This window comes from Balaenoptera physalus (assembly GCF_965194825.1).
Source record: "Balaenoptera physalus genome assembly, chromosome: 20".
Taxonomy (NCBI): domain Eukaryota; kingdom Metazoa; phylum Chordata; class Mammalia; order Artiodactyla; family Balaenopteridae; genus Balaenoptera; species Balaenoptera physalus.
The window spans coordinates 22,108,975-22,131,401 of record NC_138901.1 but is presented as its reverse complement, the minus strand read 5'-3'; the positions used below and the strand labels follow the sequence as shown (position 1 = coordinate 22,131,401).

Here is a 22,427-nt window from a genome sequence, read left to right as displayed (position 1 = left end):
GTACTGCGGCTGGCCCCGAATGCTCCGCGCACTTAGCGAAGGGTGGTCTTGGGGCTGAGCCTCCAGTATTCCAAGGCCAGAACTAAGTGCAGGTCTAGGGTGGAGCCAGAAGCCGGGCGAAGGCGGGCAACTGGGTTTAAGTGTTTCTTTATTTCTTGAGATGGCACTCTGAGGAAAGGTTACCTCGTTCTGTATTCCGTAGACAGAGGTGTGGACCAGCTCTCCGGTCCAGGCTTGAAATAGGGTCTCGACGTTTCCCCCTTTTTTTTTGCAAATTCGCCTAGAGGATCTGGGATCCAGGTAGCCACCACTGAATCCTTAAAAGTTGCCCCTGAGCCCGAGGCCCTACGGGGGTGCGTCTCTTGCTCTTTAGGGGCTTCCCTAAACTCCTCCTGCTCCCTTATCCAGTTGGGAAGCAGGATAATGAGGAAACGTGAGGCACGCTCGGAACTGGAACGCGAGTCTAAACTGAGAGAAGGGGGCGGGTAATCTTTCACCATCGCCCTTTTAAGGGATCGCTGGGCGCCGAGGGACTAGTGGGTACAGGTCCCAGTCCTTGCTTCCCCGAGTAGGAAGCAAGTTAGGGAGGAGGGTGGATCCTGGGCTGTGCAGTGTCTCCCAAACCACCACCTCCCGGTCTACCCACTAGCTGCTCGGAAAGGCTACTTTCCTCGGGGTGGTCCCGCGGCATCCGTATCCCCCTCCCCTCCTCTCTCGGTCTCCGCCCCTTCGCGCAGAGGAGGCCTCGCCGCTTTAAGACCGGGGGTTGCGATTGACAAGCAATAAACGCGGAGCGCCGGGCTGCGCTGGAGCAACCACGAGCTAGGGGCCTCTCGGGGCGCAGGTAGGCGGCCCCCAGCCCCCGAGCCAGCACCCACCCGAGGGCCCTTTTCGTCCTGGCACGGCACTTGGGGCCCTTTCTCTGCGTCCCACCTCCCCTTGCCTCTTCCCTCAGGCCAGTCCCCTCCCTCTCACCCTCCCGCCCCCACCCCCCTTTCTCGGGTGCTCCTAGAGAGAGACCAAACCCCGCTGCCCATTGACGCTGGCCCCCGCCCCCGCGGCGAGGGCTCCTAAGTGACGTCAGGCACAGAGCTGGTGAGCTGTGAGGGGCCCGGGCGTCCGGTCGGCTTCTCTGGGGGCTGTGCGGATTCTGGGGACTTCGGAGCCAGGCATTACGTAAGAACCGCGCTGTTAGCTCTTCCGGGGGTGGGGGCGCAAGACAGAGGTTGCGTTGGTCCCCTTGGCTCCCCCGCCACCTTGGGAGGCCAGCACCTTAATCTTTCCTGGGAGGGGGTCCTGGGAAGGGGGTGTGATGCTTCTTCGCTTCCCAGGTTGTAGAGGGGGCGGGTCTGGGTCGGGGGCCAAGGCTAGGATCTGGAGATCTGGGAAGGGATCGGTGCCAGGAGCGAGGAGCCAGGGCCAGAAAGTTAGGTCAACTAAGGGGGTGGGGGAGAGTGAGGACGGGGTGGGGGTGGGGGCGCAGCCATTCAGTGACCTCATCCCCTAGTCTCTGGCGGGCGAGCAAGCAAAGAGCCTTCTTTGATGGCTCGCAACACACCCCCCTCCTCCTAGGTCCTAGCGCCCAGCGTTTTCGGGCTGGGCTCTTGGAGCGGGAGGGGGGCGCTCTGACAGTCGGTGCTTGCACACCCGTCCGGCCACAAGACCCAGTCTGTCTACCTCTCCCCACGACTTGTCGGTCTTCAAAGTGCCTTTGTCAGACCTTTCTCCTCTACATCTCTTTGTACGGGTATTGACGGAGCTTGGAGGAAACCTCCCCCTTTCTCGGTGGGCCCACATCATCTACCGAACCTGGGTAGTGTGGATAGCCTGGACGTAGGGGTGAGAGGGCGCCTGGGCCCAAGGTTTTGGAAGCTGAGTTGCGGGTTCCCAGATGCCTGGTCTCCGGACCTTGGCTCAGAGCCAGGCTGGCTTGCCTGGCACTGCTGTTCTCCTGTGGGCACAGCCGGGCCCCGCCCTCTCGGAGGCTTGGGTGGGGGTAGGGCAGAGCTAGCTGATGCCGTGGGAACCGACTCCCCAGAGGGAAAACCCAGGCAGGCTAGGCAAGACTTCTGGGGACAGGATCCTCCCTGCCTCTCCCCACCTTCCACCCTCTGGGGAAGGAGGACATCTGGAGTTCTCTTTGCCAGCAACTGTCAGGGAGATTAGCGCCAGCCAGGAGAGGGCTGCAGGTTCCAGGTCCTTGGGACCTGGGAGGGGGCAGGAATGGAGCCCTCCTCGATACTGTCTAGGAATAGGACAGCAGGGTTTGGCGCCCTGCGCACTAGCTGGTACAGTGGATCCTGGGCATTGCTCCCAGCCTGGGTGCTAGCCTGACAGGGGGTGCCCTTCCTCTCCCTGAAAGCTCCTTTCTTCCTTGTTCTCAGGGGCGGATCCAGGAGGAAGGGGAGCCATCCTTCCACTTTTGTAATTTCTGCTACTTGAGCTCAGATGACCAGCTCAGGCCTGGGAAGGTGATAGGAGGAGAGATTTTATTAAAATCAGGTAGTGGTCCCTCTAGGGACCTTTTGGTGGGGGAGGTGAAGTTGTGGCTCCCCCCACCCCCAGGGCCCAGTAGCATTCAGTCCTAAAGTGGGCACTGCCAGCTGCTTCCCTGCACTCCCCCACCCCTGCTGTGAGCCACCGCCTCCTGTTGTCACGGCAACCAGGAATTAGGGTTTTCTCCAGCAGCACAGGCCCAGGAAGGCAAAGTGAGGAAGAATGGTGGGTTACCCACCTGCACCGTCCCCTGGAGAATGAGGGATCCACCCCCAGCTTGGGGAGGACCTGGGATGGGAACTGGGTCTGTAAACTCCATGGCTGGTTCTGCCCAGAGCCCCTGCTCTCCTTGTCCCAGCTCCGGCTAAGAAGGGGCAGGGGGAGAAAGAGGAAGCAACAGAGGCCTTGGGGATGTATGACATCATTTCTGTCAGACAGATGGACAAACGTTAGTGGAGCATTTACACTGCGCTAGGTCTAGGATCCAGAGGCAAAATAAAACTGATGTGGTTCTTGACCCATGGAGCTTAAAGTCAGGGAACACCCATCTTTCCTGCTTTTGACTCAAACTGGACTTTTTCCCACCCTTTCTCTCTCTCTCAAAAAAAAAAAAAAGACAGATGGTAGGCAGAAACAATTTTTTTTGAGTCATAAAACCTGGGTTTTCATTGTAGCTCTCTTTATTAGCTTTGTGACCTTGGGCAAATCAGCTAACCTCTGATCCTCTGTCTCCTCCTCCTTGGAGAAATGGGCATGTAATATCTGCTCTTCCTGCCTCCCAGGACTGTGAGATCATTTAGTGTCAGGGCAATGCACTCTCCCCTACCTCGTTGGGTGATCCTGAGGGGGAGGCCCTTCCTAATTCCTTCCCCATTGCTTTGCCCTTGTGCCCTCTCAACCTCCTCTCTCCCCTCCTCCAGGAGAGCCATTTCAGAGCCCTTGCTGATTTCACCATGCCAGTTGCCGCCACCAACTCTGAGTCTGGTAAGAAGGGAGTGGGGATGTCAGTTTATATCAGTGGTTCAGAGGGTGCCAGGCAGGGTGGGGGCATCAGTCAGGCACTCCCACAGCTCCCAGTAGGAACAAACTGCCCCCTGCCGTGGCTGCTCCACCCAGCTGCTCAGCCATTTCTTAGGCAACTTCTATCACCCTGCTGCACCTGCCCCAGGGTGGGGCTGGAGACACAGCACAACTCACCTCCCTGGAGACTGGGGGAATGCATGCTCTGGAGAAGTCCATGGTGCAGTGCCCACCAGATGGGTAGAGTGAACTGTCACGTGCTAAGATGGGAGTGTGTGTGTGCTGGGGCACAGGAAGCTGTGCGTGGAGAATGCCAGGTCAGGAAGCCTCGACTTAGTTCTATAGGAGATTTTAGGGCAAGGGTGTGGGTCACCCAGACAAGCTAGGAAGCCTCAGGAACAAGCTGCTTAAATTCTTGGAGCCTGCGTCTCTTCTTCTGTAAAGAGGTGGAAAGGCTATGACAGAGAAAGCACATTACCATTAAGAATATTCACAATTATTATGCTGTGCTGCTGAGTTGTTACCTCATTAACACGTCACCCTGAGTCAATCACCTCCCTTTTAGGACCTAGGTTTCCCCATCTGGAAGATGAAGTGATGGGACAAGATCAGTGTTTTTAACTTGTATTGGTCCTGAGTCCCATTGAGAATCTGATGAAAGCCGAGGGTCCTCATCATAGACAAAGTCTTCTATGCACAAAATCTGCATTCTACTCCAGGCGTTCAGGGACGCCCCCTTAAGTGCATTCAGAGACCCACCAGGTGAAGTGCCCTGTGCTAGAGGCTTTCTTAGGGCCCTAACAATTGTAAACTGCTCTTGTATTGCTCTGATTTCTCTGAATTTTCCCCTGCCTGCACGCCTCCTGCCCATGTAGCCCCTTCCCTCTCTCTAGGCTCTGCTGCTGCCTCTGCAAGATGTTCCAGGCCCCCCAGTTCGGTTAGATTGAGTCGCCTGTTCCTCTCCTCTGACAAACTGAACTAGGAAAGTGAAGGCTGCTGTGAGTGGGCCAGAGCCTAAACTGTGACACCCTTGTCCCCCAGGAAAGGCCTGTTCTCCATGCAGTGGCGGGACTGTACCAATGTCCCCCAGCTTCTGCAGTCTTGGAGGGCTCAGTGCCTCCCCCCTCTACTCCAGCCTGCCTGGGCCCCTCTGTAAGCTGCTTAGGGGTTAATTAAGCCCATCCCTGAGCCTGTGATTAAAGGCCTCTCAATCTGGGACTGTCCAGTAAACCCATTAATAGTGCCTGGCAGGGGTGTAGAGGGAGGGGAAGGCCCAGCAATTTAGTTTCCCTGCTGCAGGCCTCTTGATGGGCCCTGGTGGGGTGGGGGACAGGGCAGCGAGTGGAGCCCAGGGGGTGGGTGTGAGGGCCTACTTCCTCTGAGGACTCCTGGGGCACCTGCTCCCTTGGGTGTTGTGCCATGGGCTGCTTTGCCTTTCCATATTCAAAGGAAGAAAGATAGGAGCAAGCTGCTTAACCTCTTGGAGCCTGTGTTTCCTCCTCTGTAAAGAGGTGATGGGAGACTCAAAGCATAGGAGTCTTGTCTTTCCCTCAGGTGGCCCTCTGTGCCTGCCATGGGGCTGGACTTGGCTCCTGGCCTCAAAAATCTAATGGTGGGTTCTGCCCCTTCTCATTTGGTGGTCATTACACTTCCCATGGGCCTGATAGACAGCTGCGCCCCTGCCTCTAAGGTCAGGTTCACCCTCCCCGTCCCCTCTGCTTTCCCCCAGAGATCCTTGCCTTGGGCTCTGCAGAGAGTGAAGCTAGCAGGGTCCTTCTACCCTTACCTACGTGTCAATATGGCCACTATCATTGTGGAGAGAGGGAGATGGTGTGGGTGTATTCCTCTTGCAGAGAGACCCCAACTCTATTTCTAGTAAGGTGGAGGAGTCCTTTTCCTGAGGGTTAGAGATACATGGGTGTTGGCATGGACTGAGAGTTTAGACAGCTTACCCCTGGACTCCAGTCCATCAGCTCTGCCCTCTCTTCCCCCTTCAGCTGGTTCCCTCCTTTCTTTGAATCAAGGCTGGGATATGGGGCTTTCAGTTGGAGCTGTCCCTTTAAATCTCTGGGTTAGTGTCCTAGTGTGTAATCCTGCTTGCTGCCATGGCAACCAGGGGTGTGCTGTGACCTGGTGTCACTCCTCAGGGAATGGCAGTCTGGTGGCAGCAGCAGCGCCTAGTGGTGGCTTCATGGGTACAGGGTCTCAGAGGAATGAATGGTGGCTCTGGGCTGGGGTAACTTTCAAATCCCCCACCCCCACCCCCTCCCCCCGGACCCCCTGGTCTCTGCTGCGTGAATGCTCCCTCACCTTTTCCCTTCCCCAACCCCAAGATGCCTGACTTGCCCACGGGCATCACCCCCTTAAGCAAGGGGGAGCGCAACTGGGAGATGGGGAGAAGCTGCTGCTGAGATGTGGGGTCAGAGGGCTTGGGGCGCCCTTCCCTGCCCACAGTGGTGCCACCCCTTTCCCTCCTTCTTCTCCCCCTCACAGCTTCATGGCTAGCAGCTGGGGGAGGCATTTGGGGCTTGAGGTATTTGTCCCATGCCAAAGTGGTGCCACAGCCTCCTGGCGGAGGACCGAGAGTCGTTCTTGGTGGCTTCCTTAGATCCTGAGGGGGTCATTGTAAAGGAAACTGGGCTTGGAGAGGGGACTGAGAGGAGAGGTCGGAAGGCTCAAGGGGAGGTGGCATGGGGTGTAATAGAGAAGGGACTTGCAGGAGGTGGGGCGGGAACAAGACGGGGCCAAGTCCCCACCCACCTTGGGTTTCTCACGGCGGGGCTGGGAGGGGAGGGTCTCTGAGCACCGCTCCGGTCCTGAAGGGGCTGCACGCTTAACCCCCTCCCCCTGCAAACCTTCTCTCAGCCGCCTCCTCCCCTTTTAGTGGTAGGTACTAAAACTGGGGGATCCTGCCACCCGTGGGACGAGGACCCTCCCACCGCCCCTTCCCCGCCTCTCTGATACAGTCGGGGCTTTGGCCAATCAGCAAGGCGGTCAGACAGCTGAGCCTTGCTATTGGCTGACCCTGCAGCGGGCGCTCCCTGAGTCCCGCCTCCTCCAGCGCTGCCAGCCTCTGGCTGGGAAGGCGGCGGCGGCGTGGAGGCTACTCCGGGACCCCTGGGCGGGGTGGGGGGCAGCCATGGCCGGCAGCCCGGGCTGCGGGGCCTCCTTGGAGGGTATATCCCTGGGCTCCTCTGAGGAAGCCGAGCTCCGGAGGGAAGGTAGGGAAAGGCGGGGTGGCGCGGCTGGGGGCTGGTCCTGCGGGCTTTGGGGCATCTGGAGAGGGTCCCTAGGAGCGGGCTCTCGGGAGCCTAAGGGTCTGGGGGCGCGGCCCTCCGGGAGCGCTGGCCTGGGCTGAGGGCACCAACTACCCTGGCTCAGTCCTCCCGATGGCTGGCAGGCTGGAGAATCTGTGTGTGAGGATGACTGGAGAGGGCGGGTCCCAGGATATCCTGGCAGAGCGGGAAGAGTCCCTGCCCTGGCTTCTTTCTCAGCCCACTAAGGGCCTTGCAGGTGTCTGACCAATGCCAAGCCCAGGGCTGAGCAGAAGGGGTCTGGAGGGCAGGCGTGGGTGTCTTTTCTGGAGAAGGTGGGAAGGATGAGGGGGAAGAGGTTGGGAGGCCAAGAGTCCCTGGACAGTAGCTGCCAGCTCCAGTCTCAGAGCCTCCTCCTCCCCACCCCCATTCCGTCCTGGAGGAGGGGGGCACTGCCGAGAGCAGTGAGAGTTGCCAGGGACTGTACCCACCCCCCCCTCCTCCCCGGTTTGGGGGCTGTTATGCAGATGTAGGCATGCGTAGCAGGGTGGCAGAGTAATGATACCCCCTGCCCATCTCTGCCCCCAGCTGGGCACACTCTGCTTCTCCCTTCCTTCCCCCAGAACCTGCCACAGCCAGGAGCTCCCACCTCTGCTGGTGGGGGAAGACAGCCCCCACCTCAGACCTCAGCAGTGGCCCAGCTTCAGGTGTTCTCAAGCCCTTGCTTATGTCCCATCCCAGGCTGAGGGTTTGCTGATCCCTGGGATGACTTGGTCTGCCCTCTGCCCTTGGGTGTCCACAACCATCCCAAGCCCCAGGGTGCCTGTTTCCCCAGCTCCTACCAATGTTCTGGGCCTCAACCTTGGCTTCCTATGATCTGTATTAACTTCTGGGTCATTGTCTTTCAGAGCTGAAGGACCTGTAGATACCAACCAGTTTAATCCACCCATTTTACAGGAAGGAAAGACTGAGGCCTGTGAGGGACAGTGACAAGTGCAAAATCACTCTGAATTAGTGGCGCAGCTGGTACTGGATACTGGGTAGACCCTGACCTCCTGCATGGCTGCCTGCTTGACTTGCACTCAGGGACGTGCTCCAAGCACCGTTTCTCTCATCCCTGAGCCCGCCTCGTGCAGGTGGCTGAGTCCTGTGGCTTCAGCCCATCCAGAGGTTGAATGATGTGGTTCTCTGGTTTAGGGCAGAACCTGGAACCTGACACCTGCTTTCTTTTCTCCCCTCCCCCCACCTCAGAGTCCACTTCCTGGTGCCTAGAGCCTTCCACTTGCCCAGGCTAGCATTACCTAGGGCCTAGAGAACAGGCCAAGGAAATTGCCCCTCCCCTCTTAGGGCCCCTGCCCCAAGCATTCAAGGAGTGCCAGGAGTGCCAGGCAGGGAAGTATGTGCTGCCGGGGAGGGGCTGTCTTCTGTGGGATGTGGGGTAAGAAGGGCAGGGTTTCTATGGTGTGTTTGGGTCCCCTGTGCTCAGCTGGCACTTGTGTGTCTCACTGCCTGCTCCTTCCCTCCAGCCATGCAGCAAGTCCTGGACAACCTGGGATCCCTCCCCAATGCCACAGGGGCAGCCGAACTGGACCTGATCTTCCTTCGAGGCATTATGGAAAGCCCTATAGTGAGATCCCTGGCCAAGGTAGAGTGCTCCAGGGAGGCTGGCACAAGGGCACTGTGCCTGGGGAGGCATAGTGCATGGGGGGATGTTAGCCACAGGGGTGCTGGGAATGGGGCACGTGGCACCAGAGACCCCCAGAGGGGCGTATGCATGGACATCCATGCCCAGGTGATGAATCTGAGCCGCTGCAGGTAGGGAGGCTGCCCCCACGCCTGACTGGTGAGTGTGTAGATGTGCCCACGTGGATGGGTGTTTGGTGACTGCCAACTTGTAGAGGGTATGATTGGTTAGGGGTGAGCATGCCTGTGCTTTGGAATCTCCAGAGTTCATCCTGCTTAGCTTTCTGCCTTTGGGCATTTTGTGCGGACATCTATCTAAGGTCACCTGCCACATATCAGGTGGGGGAGAGACTCACTAAAACAGAAAGTTCTAAAGCACTTTGGTAACAGCAGTGATAGAGGCAGATGCGCTAGGCGTTTGGGGAGTGTAAAGGACAGATGCCTGACCCATCCCAGGGTGGGTAGGGAAGACTTCCTGGAGGAAGGGCCATTTGTGCTGAGTCTTGAAGTATGAGGAGGAGGGGCAGGGCATTCCATGGCATGGAATGTTGCTTGAGCAGAAAGAGGTGAGAAAGAGCCAGAAGTGTACAGGAGCTGCAAGTGTCAGCGTGAGGCTGGAGCTTTAGGTGTGAGACAGGGAGTGTGAGCTGTGGAGATGTTGGCAGCTGTTGGCAGCTGGTGAAGGGCCCTGGGGGCTATTCCTGGGGCTTGGGCATCGTCCTGTGATGTCCTGTGAGCAACTTGGAGCCTTTTGTGGGTTTTACTTATTTATTTATTTATGGCTGTGTTGGGTCGTCGTTTCTGTGTGAGGGTTTTCTCTAGTTGTGGCAAGTGGGGGCCACTCTTCATTGCGGTGCACGGGCCTCTCACCATCGCGGCCTCTCGTGCTGCGGAGCACAGGCTCCAGACGCGCAGGCTCAGTAATTGTGGCTCACGGGCTTAGTTGCTCCGCGGCATGTGGGATCTTCCCAGACCGGGGCTCGAACCCGTGTCCCCTGCATTGGCAGGCAGATTCTCAACCACTGCGCCACCAGGGAAGCCCCCTTTTGTGGGTTTTAAGCATGGGTGTGATGACGGCACACAGGTGTTTTAGGAGCATCCCTCTGGCAGCCACAGGGAGGATGGTTGGAGGGTCATGGCTGGAGTTGGAGAGACCAGCGTCGGGGATGGCCCTGAACTAGACCTGTGGTAACAGGGCTTGAGGGAGGGGAGGATGAAAGAAATATTTAGGAAGTAAATTGGCAGTACTTGATATTTGGGTGTGGAAGGTGAGGGGTGTGGGTAGCCACGCCCCTGGGATTCTGCACAGGGAAAGTGTGAGGCTGGTGCTGCCTTCAAGTGAGATAAGAAGCAAGGATAGACTGGGGAGAGGGCGATCCTTCGCTGAGGAGGACGAGGAGCACTCCCAAGGCTGGGAGTCGCAGGGAATCATGCTAATGGCTCAGATTTCTCAGGGGAGGCGGGCAGTCTTCTGCTGGCCATCAGGGATCAGGGGTTGAGTGGAGCGGGGCGGAGGGGGTGATTTGGAAGTGAAGGTTCAACTAATTAATAACTGAAGGGAAGAGAGGGAACCCACCAAAGCCAGGGAGCAGGATCGACAGGGCTCCAGACTGTCAATCCCAGGGTGGGGGTGACTCAGGCCAGAGACACAGAGGGTGGCTTTGGTCCAGGGCTTGTGCTGGATGGGGGCTGTGGGAGGCTGAGATACAGGGAGAGGTGAGAATGGTCCAGAGCAGCACCTCTGGGGCCGAGGTTGGGAGCGGAGGGGAGAGTGGCCAGGAGCAGACAGAGGAGCAGGGAGAAAACGGAGGTGAAGGCCTGGGGGCTCTCCGGATTTGGGGATAGAGTGTATAGCTGGAAGAAACGAAGGTCGAGGTCAGAGAGAGGGTTGGGAAGTGAAAGATTTCCAAGGAGGACAGTTCTGGGGGTGACATGACAATCTAGGATGTGGCTGCAGTGGATGGGAAGGTCATCGATGTTAAAGAAGTCTAGGAATTGGGACTTCCCTGGTTGTCCAGTGGTTAAGACTCTGTGCTCCCAATGCAGGGGGCCTGGGTTCGATCCCTGGTCAGGGAACTAGATCCTGCATGCCGCAACTAAGAGCCTGCAGGCCGCAACTAAATATCCAGCACGCCACAACTAAGACCCGGAGCAGCCAAATAAATAAATAAATATTAAAAAAAAAAGAGACATCTAGGAATGGAGGGCTCATGGGATGGGGTGTCTACACAGGTGTTGGGGTGGGGAGGAGACGGGAGGCAGTCCCAGGGTCTCCAGTGAATGGTGATGAGCGTAACAGGAAGTTGGCAATGACAGTGATGGCGGGGAGGGGGAGGGCGGTACAATCAGGTGATGGGTCTTCCACAGGGTGAGGGTGGGGACTCTGTCACAGGACAGCTGTGGTCGGCCCTGACATGGGGCGTGGAAGGGGACCAGGCCCCCTTGCTACAGGGGATGCTGTGTCCCGGGGACACAGCCTGATATGTTATCATCTGTGGAATGGCTGAAGACCAAGGGCAGTCGTTAACGATGGAAGATGAGAGGTGTGAGAGGGTCGCTAGTGGGAGGTTCTGGGGAAGAGAAAACTGAACAGATTGTAGGGGACTGGAGAAAGGCAAGTTGCTTCTCATTCGGTGGTCAAGGATTGGATTCATGTGTTAAAAATCAAAACAAGGAATTATGCATGTTTCATACAGAGAGATTACAAGTTCCTCGAGGACAGGGATGTCTGCTTGATTTGCTACTGTATCCCCAGAGCCTAGAACAGTGCCTGGCACATAGTAGGTGCTCACTGAATATTTATTGAACTAGTGAATACAAGAGAGTGTGTAGAAAAAGCACATAACAGACCTCTGAGTACCCACCTCCAGGATGTGAATGCTGGCCATGTTTGCTTTAGTTCTTGCTCTTTCTTTTCAAGAAATAAAAGCATGATCCAGTGAATGCCTCTCCCCTTTTCCTCATTTCCACGGCTTCCCCTGCCTACAGGTGACCCCTGGCTTGAGTTGATGATGCCGTTCCCCTGAATGTGTGCCTGTCTTGCCTACGCATGTATTTAGATGTAAACAATGTGCCCCTGTTATATGTGGTTTTAAGCTTTGCGTAATGGAATGATAGCGTAAGCAGCTATGGTTTTTGAGATTTCTGGTTCATATAAGTAATATAGTTATTGACATGCATAGAGATATAGATTCATTTGAACTGTTGTGTGGTATTCCAATAGGTGAATAGAGCCCAGCATATTCATTTACTGGTTCCCCTACTGAGAGACAGGCACAGTGTCGCGGACTTGCCTCTGTAAAGCACAGAGCTGCTGTGAACATCCCCATATCCATCTGCTTCTGCACGTGGGTGAGAGTTTCTCTAGGGTGGACACTTGGCAGTGGAGTTGCTGAGTATGCACATTTGAACCTCAACATCTGTAACCTTCCAAAGCTGACTTCACAGTTGGATTTATTAAACCACATCATCTCTGAGTCACTCTAGCGATTGCTTCTATAGCGAGACAGCCAGTGAAATAAGGAGGGGCTCTCGGGATGCAGAACCTCTGGGTTAGAAGATCCTGTAGCCAGCACCCTCCAAAGTGTGACCCTCCCACCCCCACCCCCATAGCATTTCTCTCTGATGGCCTCGTGGAGCCCATTTGACAGCTTGCCAAAGATGGGATTGCTGGATGGATGGCTCTGTCCTTCACTTAGTCATTGTCATCCGTCCTCTATTCAACAAATATCCATGGCGTGCTCACCAAGTCCCAGGCACAGTGCTAGGGCTATGGCAATGAACTGTCAGAAAGTTTATTCTTCTCCTGAGGGAGCCCGAGTCTGTCATTTTCTCACTGAGCCCTGCAATGTCCCAGTCCTGGGACCCCTGCCTGATTGAGAAATTACCAATGTGCTGTGTCAGACCGTAAGTAAACTCCCTTCTCCAGAAGTGTTCTTGGGGTAAGCCGGCCAGAATTTCCTCCCAAGAAGTTCCTAGAATGGTTCCAGTTGTGCATTAACACAACAGAAGGTAGTGTGGACATGTCTTCAATGCTGAGACCCCCGTAAGAGGCTCAGGGGCTAAGGGAACCCAGTGACTTCTCTCCATCTAGCTGTGAAACAAACAGGAAGTGAATCTCCATAAAGGCCCATCTGAGCTCAGTAAAAATCTTTCCGATCCCTTTATGCGTGACCCTTTACAATGCAACTTTGCCAGTCCTCTCATCAAAAGGGAGAGTTTCTACTCTTCAGTCTGGGCTTGACTGCTTGACTTGCTTTGGACAACAGGACCTACTTCTTACTCTTTCTCACCTATTTTTTTCTTTTTTTAAAAATAAGTTTGCTTCCTTCAACCAAGGGAATGTCACTGCCCTTTTTTATAATTAATTAATTAATTAATTAATTAATTTTAATTTTTGGCTGTGTTGGGTCTTCATTTCTGTGTGAGGGCTTTCTCTAGTTGCGGCGAGCGGGGGCCACTCCTCATCGCAGTGCATGGGCCTCTCACTATCGCGGCGTCTCTTGTTGCGGAGCACAGGCTCCAGACGCGCAGGCTCAGTAATTGTGGCTCACGGGCCCAGTTGCTCCACGGCATGTGGGATCCTCCCAGTTGCTCTGCGGCATGTGGGATCCTCCCAGACCAGAGGTCGAACCCGTGTCCCCTGCATTAGCAGGCAGATTCTCAACCACTGCACCACCAGGGAAGCCCTCTTTCTCACCTATTTTAATGATTATGTATACACAGATCAATTTCAAACCTATTAGACAAAGTACTTTGATCAAAGGTCCAGCTGCAAAAGCTTGGTGGCCCAGAAACCCACGGGAGCGGAGTCCAATTGGAACCCCATGTGGTAGCTATTCACCTGCTTCCCTTACCCTGATGACTCTCCAGGGATGCGGCAGATAATGTGGGAGGGGCTACACTGGGTAGATCTGGGACCAGGGAGGAGCAGGTCCCTGAGGGGACAAACCCAGAGAGTTACAGGTTCTGAAGGAAGTCAAATTTGGCAGGCAGATAACAAATCCAGAGGGTTGGCTACAGAAAGCAGGTGGCAGCCGTGGCAGGTGGGTGACATCTGGGAGCTCTGACATGGACCCAGTAACAGGTGTTCCAACAACGGACAAGGCCACGGCGAGAAATCAAAGGCAGATGACATTCAGAAGTTTAGGTAAACTGTTACCAGTGGGGACATCTGCCAGCTGGGAGGCCTGTGAACTAATCCACATGAGATGAAGAAGAAAAAGCACAGGGTTTGGAGTCAGAAGATTCACTGGCTAGCTGTGTGACTTTAGTAGGTCTGAGAACCTCTCTGAGCTTCAGTCATTTCTTCTGAGAAACGGGGATAACGATGCTTACCTCTCAGAGTTGTGGTCGGGATAAGGGGAGGTCATGGATGTGGAAGCATTTTTAAGCCATAAAGAGTTGTTATAATGCAGTCTTGGCCATTGGACTAGAGTTCATAGGGAAGGCTCCAGTCCTGTGGTAAGGGGGAGGTGAGAGAGCTGGCAAAGCAAGGCAGGGCCTTACAAGAATGAGGGGCCAGGAGGGTCACTAAGATGGAGACTCTGACCAGGGGACATGACAAACAGAGGCTACAGTGGTGGGGAGCCCAGCGCATCAGTTAGCTTTTGCTGTGTAACAAACCGCCCCACAGCACAGTGGCTTAAAACAACTTTGATTTATGTCTCATGATTTTGTGGATCGGTTGGGTGGTTTTTCTGGTCTGAGCTTGCTCAGTTGGGATGGGGTAGTCTAGGATAGCCTCAGTCACATGTCTGGTGTCTCAGCTGGGAAGACTGCAATGTTTAGGATGGTGTGGTCTCTCATCCTCTAGGAGGGTGGCCCAGGTTGCTTCACATGGTGGTCTCAGCAGCAGTGGAAGACCAGCCCCCAATCCCAGGCACTTTCCAAGCCTCTGTTTTGCATCACATTTGCTATTGTCCCATTGTCCAAAGCAGATCACACGGCCAAATCCAGGTTGAAGAGTCCCTTTATTTTCTAGCTCACCACACTCTGGACTACTTTCAGACTTTGAACTACTTAATTATGAGCCTGGGCTTCAAATGAGAATTCTGTCTCCTGATCAGAGAGGTTGGAGTGGGAAGGCAGAGGGAAAAAGATTTTCAAAGAACGGCTGTGTGGCGTTTCTGCATCTGCAGTTTACATCCGGCTCTGGATCGGGAGCTGGCAGATCTGGGTTTAAGGGCCGGCTCTACCATTAGCCAAGTGTGAACCTGGCCCAAGTTTCTGGTCTATAAGGAGCTTGAGCCCCTGCTGTGCTGAGGGTGATTTTTCAGAGCCGAATTAAGCAAATGGTTACCACAGAAATTCAAAACCACTCTCCTGGCTGTGGGGCCTTGTGCCTCTAATACTGTAGTGTGTGCAGTACAAGAGCACACTTTCTAAAAACAGGCGCCCAGAGAGTGACACCACAGCTGTGGGGACGCTCAGGAAACTTTGACAGGAGTCCCTGCTGTACACCCATGAGCTATGAAAAGGAATTCATTTTACCCATTAGAGCCTCGGATACTTTATTGGGAAAATGGCCTTGATACTATTAATCTCACAGGGTCATTGTGACATTTAAGTGGAGTGTCTGTCAAGTGTGTTATTTTACCATCAGACATGTATATACCCCCTGGGAGAAACTCTCACATGTGCACCAGGAGACATAGACTGGAATGTTCATAGTAGTACTGTTCGGAATGGCAAAAACCTGAAATGACCCAGATGCCTTTCAAGGAGAGAGGAGATGAATCAGATATGGCATAGTCACACGATGGACTGTAATACAGCCATTAAAGTGAATGAACTAGGACTTCCCTGGCGGTCCAGTGGTTAAGACTGCACGCTTCCACTGCAGGGGGCGCAGGTTCAATCCCTGGTCAGGGAACTAAGATCCCGCATGCTGTGTGGTGCGGTCAAAAAAAAAAAAAGAATGAACTAATGTGATATGGGAAAAAAGAATGAATCTTAGCAAAATAACATTAAATGAAAATTAATATTAAGTGAATATGTGTTCACCTAATATGAAAAATAAGAGTAAATCTTTGCCAAAAAATAGTAAGTGAAACAATTTTTCACTTAATACTAAGTGAAAAAAAAAAAATCAGGCCTCGAGGAATCATATATAGCACGATTCCCTTTTTTAAAGGTTAAAATAACTAAAAACAATATTTATTTTAGGAATATGTTGAATACATATAGATATAATAAAACTATGTAAAATGAGAAGCCAGGGCATGATGAACACAGGGAATCAAGATGGTGGCTTCTGAGTGGGAGAGGTGGGTGGATGGGTGCGTGGGGCATGTGATTAGATGTAGGATATTGTCAAGATCCTCCTTTATGGTTTAAGTGGTGGGTACTTAGATCCTTGTTGTATTATTACAAAAGTACCTAATTTAATACCAACCAACTCAAAGGAAGCCGTGCACAAACCAATGATGAGAATACATCATGAGCCAAGGATGTGATTAATCCAATTCTGAGTTCCCAAAGTCCCAGAAAAGTATGTTGCAAATTGTGACACATGTTGGGTGTTGTCAGTATTGGTCAATCAGCTGTTTGGGTCAGCCTGCTGGTAGTGTTTCTTTTGTATTTGAATGATTAAAGGTTGAAAGTTTCCTCTGGCCCATGAAGGTTGGGCTTGGAGAGCTGTGATCTTCCATCTGTGGGTAAGACATCCCGGGGGAGCCACAGGCGGAGGAATGGATCAGCCTAGGGGGAGGGGTCATTAAGTCAAAGGTGGGAGGTAAAAGGCATGGGAGACACACTGGCTTCCTGCTTGGTTAGGTGAGGGCTTCTGGGGAAACTTGTCCTCCTCATCCACGGAGCAGAAGATGCTAAAGCTAAAATGGGCAACCTCTATGCGTCTCACATAACCTGGGCCAGAGCTAGCTCCCATTAACCCGAAGGAGCCTGGCCAGGGTCACCATGGTGAGACGGTTGCAAGCCTGAGTGCCTTTGTTTATTCTTGAAACATTTCCTGGGGCCTTGGGCTCTCAGCATGTCTAGACACTGGTAACGGAGTCAGGGTTGCTCTGTGGGTTGTGCTGAGCTTAATGAGTAAAGATCACATAGGGTTTGGTGGAACCTTCTGGGGCATGTCTCTGCCCTCTGGCTTCTGAGGATCATCAAGGCATAACAGGTCTCCGAGTACTACTCCTTTGCCCCTTCAGTTGTCTGTTTCCCCAGCAGGGAACCCTCTGCCCAGCCAGACTGTAGGAGTCAGGCTGAAATGCTGCTCCCCCAGCAGAGGATGATTTAGCAACAGTGGGGCCAATATGCCTCCCTGTGTGGGATGCTGTTTCCCTGGCCTGTTTGGGGAAGAGAAGACAGGAAAGGAGCAAGACTTTATTGAGCACCTGCTGTGTGCCAGGCACTGTGTCCATCTCACCAAACCCTCAGAGTATCCTTATGAGATGTTATTAAAATCTCCCCATTTCATGGGCTTGAACAACTTTCTATTACGGAAATTTTCAAAAATGTTTCTTGAATCCCCATCATCCATTATCCTACTTCAACATTTAACAACTCATGAACAATCTTGTTTTATGCATACCTCCACCTCCTCCTCCTCTCTCTCCTGAATTATTTTGAAGGAAATCTCAGACATAATTTTATCTGTATTTCAGTTTGTATAGATAAAAGATAAAGATTCTTAAAAAAAAATTCACACTCTCATTATCACACATAGAAAATTAAGGAATAATTTTCTTATGGATTTTTATTAAATGGTATTGGGATACCTGGATAGTCATTTGGAAAGATATCAAAGTAGATCCATACCTCATACTGTGCATGAAAATAAACTTCCAAGAAGATCAGAGATTGAGAAAACAAACCATACACATTCTAGAAGGAAACATGGATCTGTGTGTAAGGAATGCCTTTTTAAAAAACTATGCCTCAAAATTCAGATGCATAAAATGTTAATAAATTTAACTACATTAAATATATATTTTTTGCATTGACAGAAAAACATAAGCTGAGTCAAACGACAAATGACAAACTGGGGGTAAATATTTGCAAGGGGTATTACAGATAAAGGGCTTATTTTCCTAATATAGAGAATGTTTAAAAAAGTGAGAAAAAGAAAGAAACAAGATCTGATGGAAAAATTGGCAGAAGACATGAACAGACAGTTCACAGAAAAAGATATACAGATGGCCTTTAAACATATGAAGAGCTGCTCAGTTTCACTCATAATAAGCAAAATGCAAATCAAACCCCACTGAGAGATGGTTTCTCATCCATGTGATTGGCAGACATTCAAAGGTTTGATCACACACTCTGGTGGCAAGGCTTCAGGAAAGTTTCTCATCTAATGCTGGTGGGATGGCAAAGTGGCACAAGCCCCACAGAGGGGAGTTTGTCAATATCTAACAAAACCACATGTGTATTTACTGCTTGACCCAGCAAGACTTATAGGAATTTACATGAAAGATCTTCTCCACAGATATAGAACAGCTATGCCAAGGCTATTCACTGCAGTTTTATTTGCGATAGTAAGATATTAGAAACAACCTAAATACCCATGGAGATTGGTTGAATAAATTATGGTACTCCAGTCACACAATCATGCAAATGTAGTGATTGAAAAATAACAACAATAAAGGAAGATCTCCACAGAGCGGCATAGAGTGATTTCCAGGGCATATTGTTAAATAAAAAACCAAACAACAAACCAAACCAATTAAACAAACAAAAGCCCCAAGGTATCAGAGAGTGTACATAGTGTTCTACCTTCTACGTAAGAAAGGGAAATATTTATTTATTTTTGTGGGAAAAAACCCAGATAGAATAAACCAGAAACTAATGAAGATGATTACCTTTAGAGTGTGGGTGTAAATGGGGTAGAAGGGATGAGGATGGAAATGAGACTTTTTTGAGTTTACTTTTTATATAGATTTAAAATTTGAGGGACTTCCCTGGTGGTGCAGTGGTTAAGAATCCGCCTGCCAGTGCAGGGGACACGGGTTCGAGCCCTAATCCGGGAAGATCCCACAAAGCCCGTGCACCACAACTACTGAGCCTGCACTCTAGAGCCCGCGAGCCACAACTACTGAGCCCGCGCACCTAGACCCTGTGCCCCACAACAAGAGAAGCCACCGCAATGGGAAGCCCGTGCACCGCAATGGAGAGTAGACCCTGCTCGCCACAACTAGAGAAAGCTCGCGCACAGCAACGAAGACACAGCGCAGCCAGAAATAAATAAATAAATAAATAAAATTAAATTCTTAAAAAAAATTTGAACCATGTGAATGTTGTACATATTAAAAAAGATTAAATTAAAAAGAATGAAAAAAGCACACCCTGAAATTAAGTGCAGATAAGTGAATTTATCCATATATCAAATTGTTAGCATAATCCTACAGAAAAAGGAATTAATTTAAGTAACTTTTTTCTCACAATATTCTGACTATATTCCCTAAGTGGGATATATACTAAGGCTGTACTATTTAATATAGTAGCCACTAGCCACACGTGGGTATTTATTTAAATATTTAAGTTAAAATTAAAATAAACTAAAATGCTGATATATGATTAAAAATTATGTTCCTTAGTTGTCCTAGTCACATTTCTCAATAGCCACGTGTGGCTAGAAGCTACCACAGTAGACAGCCCAGATATAGAACATTTCCATTAATGCTGTAAGTTCTTTTAGACTATTCTGAGGACAAAAAGAATGCAGATAAATCTTGATTTTTACTTAGTAGTTTTGTGATAGGTAGTAGCAGTAGTTTAGCAAATCTGAAACTTTTTTGAATATTGAAGGACAGAACAAATAATTAAAATATATTAATGTTCCTGGGGAAAAGTTCTCACCAAAGGAGAAGGGAGTTACAAATACGGAATGGGAGAAGATAAGGAAAGTATTGTAGAGTTTGATTTTAATTAGAACTGTCAGAATCAACTAACATCTACTGAAGTAATGACACCCCAGAATCATTGAGCACTGAGTGCCCAGATCTTGGTTTCTAAATACCATTTCCCACCAAAAGGAATCAGGGTTCCTTGGGGAAATTGCTGATTCCAGAACCAGGGTAGGGAAAGTACAAGGTGAACTCATGGTGGAAGGAAGACGTGCTCAAGGACTGATGGGAACGTGTCAAAAGGCATGCTTGGGGCTCCCCTGGACAAATGTGGGATAAATTGAGACAATGAAGGTAGTGATGGTGATGAATTAGAACACAGTGAGTAAAAAAATCCATAGTCCACAGATATGGGGAGAGAGAGAAAGAGAGAGAGAGAGAGGGAGGGAGGGAGGAGGAGTGGGAGGGAAAAAGGAAGAGCTGTTATAATAGAATGCCAACTAAGACATGTAGAAGGAATAATGGGATTAGATAATGACTATTTTGCAACCCCCCCATATAATAATAATTGATTCAGGCAAAGGCCATAAATGGATACTAAATCCATTAGTGAATGATTGTTGGGAAACAGAATAGTCACACAGTCTAAAAGTGTGGGAAAACCACAAGATCACTTATATAGAACTCTTGCCGCAATGATTAGCCTGAGTCTAAAGGTGAGGAAGCAATCAGATAAATCCAGTTCTGGGGCACTCTACAAACTACTGGCCCGGACTCTTTAAAAAATGCCCTGAAAGACTAAGAGTTATTGGAGTCTGTTCTAGATTAAAGGAGAATAAAAAGATGTGACAACCAAATTTAACATGTGATCTTGGTTAGATTGTAGATCAGAAAAATAAAGCTATAAAGAATATTTTTGAGACAATAGTGAACATGGACATGGACTGTCTATTAGATAATATTATATCAGTGTGTCAGTGCTGAATTTCTCGCATGTGACAATGACACTGTAGTTTATATAGCAGATCTCCTGTTTGTTCTTAGGAGATTCCTGCCGAAGTACTTTGAGGCGAAGGACTTTTTGTCTGCAACTATCTTTCAGATGATCCAGAGGGAAAAAAAAGTCTCCATGTATATCCCTGAAATGGGACTCCTTTCTTCCCACTTAACATAACATAACTCTCCCCGCTGGGCTCGTCACTGGCAAAGGCTTCCTTTCCCCTTTTCAGAGCACCTTGTCACGGAGCCCACCTTGTCATGGAGCCCATGCTCATTGTCATGGAGCCCAGAGTCAGTAGAGCAACAAGGAGGTGCAGGGCCTTCTCCTGGTGCCATGTACTGATATCTTGTCCCCTTCTTCACTGGGAGCACTGGGCCCAAGGCTTGGAGACCCAAGTTAAAGTCCCTGTGACCTTGGGCAAGCTTCTCCACTTCCCTGGCTTCCTTAATCTGGGCTACAGGGTGTCCAAGACCCCACCCAACCATGATGTTGGGTGGAAGAAGCTGTCCTTGAACTCAGATGCTTATAGGGTTCTGGATGCTGGGGACAGTTTGATGCTTTTAATGGCCCTCTGTGGCAAGAGATGGAAATGAAATTTTATCCTTTGGATTCTCTCTTCCCTAAACTGAGTCCCCATCACTGTTTTGGGGGAGAAAGGAGAAAGCAAGGCACCTGTGCGCACGTGTGAGTGTGCTTGTCTCTGAGTGAGTGAGGCTCTGAGACTGATACCAGGAGCAGTGCTGTGGCTGGGGTCTAAAGTCAGCATTTGGGGGTGGGAAGATGCCTGGGAGCTGGTGGTGGGGGCGCTGTTTGGTACCCCAGGGCTCTTGGGGAAGCATCAAGTTTCACCTGTTCCGCCCCCACCCCCAGGCCCACGAGCGGCTGGAGGAGACGAAGCTGGAGGCCGTGCGGGACAACAACCTGGAGCTGGTGCAGGAGATCCTGCGGGACCTGGCGCAGCTGGCCGAGCAGAGCAGCACGGCGGCTGAGCTGGCCCGCATCCTCCAGGAGCCCCACTTCCAGGTTTGGTCCTCTCCCGGGCTTCTGGGGTGGCGCCGGCAGGAGGTTAGAACTGGGATGGGAAGGGACCTCGGGGCACTGCCCCATGGTCCCTCCTCTTCCCCCCACCTCCCCAGTCCCTCCTGGAGACGCACGACTCTGTGGCCTCAAAGACCTATGAGACACCACCCCCCAGCCCTGGCCTGGACCCCACGTTCAGCAACCAGCCCTTGCCTCCTGATGCGGTGCGCATGGTGGGCATCCGCAAGACGGCTGGAGAGCATCTGGTGAGGGCGCTGGGCAGCGCCAGCGGTGGAATCTCGGGAGGGGGGATTGAGAGTAACCGGTGGGGATCCAGTCTGGTCAGGAGAGGGCTGAAGATGAAGACGGGATCAGCTCTGCCCAGGGTCGGGCGCCAGCGCACCCAGGAGACCGCAGACATTGTGACTCTCTCCATTCTGCCCACTTTCAGTCCACTGGTGCCCCTGTAAGTAAAGAATTTGGGCAGAAGATGGCAGAGAAGGTCGCTATGAGGGTGGGGGTGGAAGGGTAGAATGGAGGGGCTCTTAAGAGACCTATTTGAAGATTCTGACTTGGAGCAGTTGGCGCCTCATCATACCCGCCCTCCGTCCCCCAGGGCGTGACATTCCGCGTGGAGGGTGGCGAGTTGGTGATCGCACGCATTCTGCACGGGGGCATGGTGGCTCAGCAAGGCCTACTACACGTGGGCGACATCATCAAGGAGGTGAACGGGCAGCCGGTGGGCAGCGACCCCCGCGCGCTGCAGGAGCTCCTGCGCAACTCCAGCGGCAGCGTTATCCTCAAGATCCTGCCCAGCTACCAGGAGCCCCATCTGCCCCGCCAGGTGGGCCCCTCCACCGAGCCCCTCACCCAGCACAAGGCCCAAGGGGTGGCTGAGCTTCCCGGCGGCCAGGGCTACAGGCCTCCTGGTGGGAGCCCCTCCTCACCAGCCAGTGTACTCAAAGCAAGATGCACCTGGTGAATGCGGTCACGCGTTTGCCCTAGTCTTGGGCACTCATGCGCATGTGTAAGGGATGTGCGCGCATCTAAAGCCTGGAGTACCTGAGTGTACAAATGAATTCCTGCATCGTGTGCAGCCCTCCATGTGCCTACGTGTAGGCACGGGTGCCCAGAATTGGGTTGTCATGTGTCCTG

At 51.9% G+C, this 22,427-nt stretch overlaps 1 protein-coding gene across 4 annotated transcripts in view; it reads left to right on the top strand.

Moving 5' to 3' along the window:
- Positions 1–3,398: 3,398 nt before the first annotated feature.
- The window catches only part of MPP2 (MAGUK p55 scaffold protein 2), a 40,766-nt gene continuing 21,737 nt past the window's right edge, over positions 3,399–22,427 (top strand). Inside the window, exons 1-6 of one of the 4 annotated variants that reach the window (XM_082440794.1) lie at positions 6,601–6,737; positions 7,679–7,796; positions 8,297–8,415; positions 21,123–21,275; positions 21,389–21,538; positions 21,889–22,116. In XM_082440794.1, coding sequence (XP_082296920.1) covers positions 8,299–8,415; positions 21,123–21,275; positions 21,389–21,538; positions 21,889–22,116 — 648 coding nt within the window. In that variant the 5' untranslated portion in view covers positions 6,601–6,737; positions 7,679–7,796; positions 8,297–8,298. Of the gene's footprint in view, positions 3,481–6,563; positions 6,738–7,678; positions 7,797–8,296; positions 8,416–21,122; positions 21,276–21,388; positions 21,539–21,888; positions 22,117–22,427 lie in introns of those variants that run through there. The other 3 variants (XM_082440793.1, XM_082440795.1, XM_082440796.1) reach the window with 3 other exon arrangements.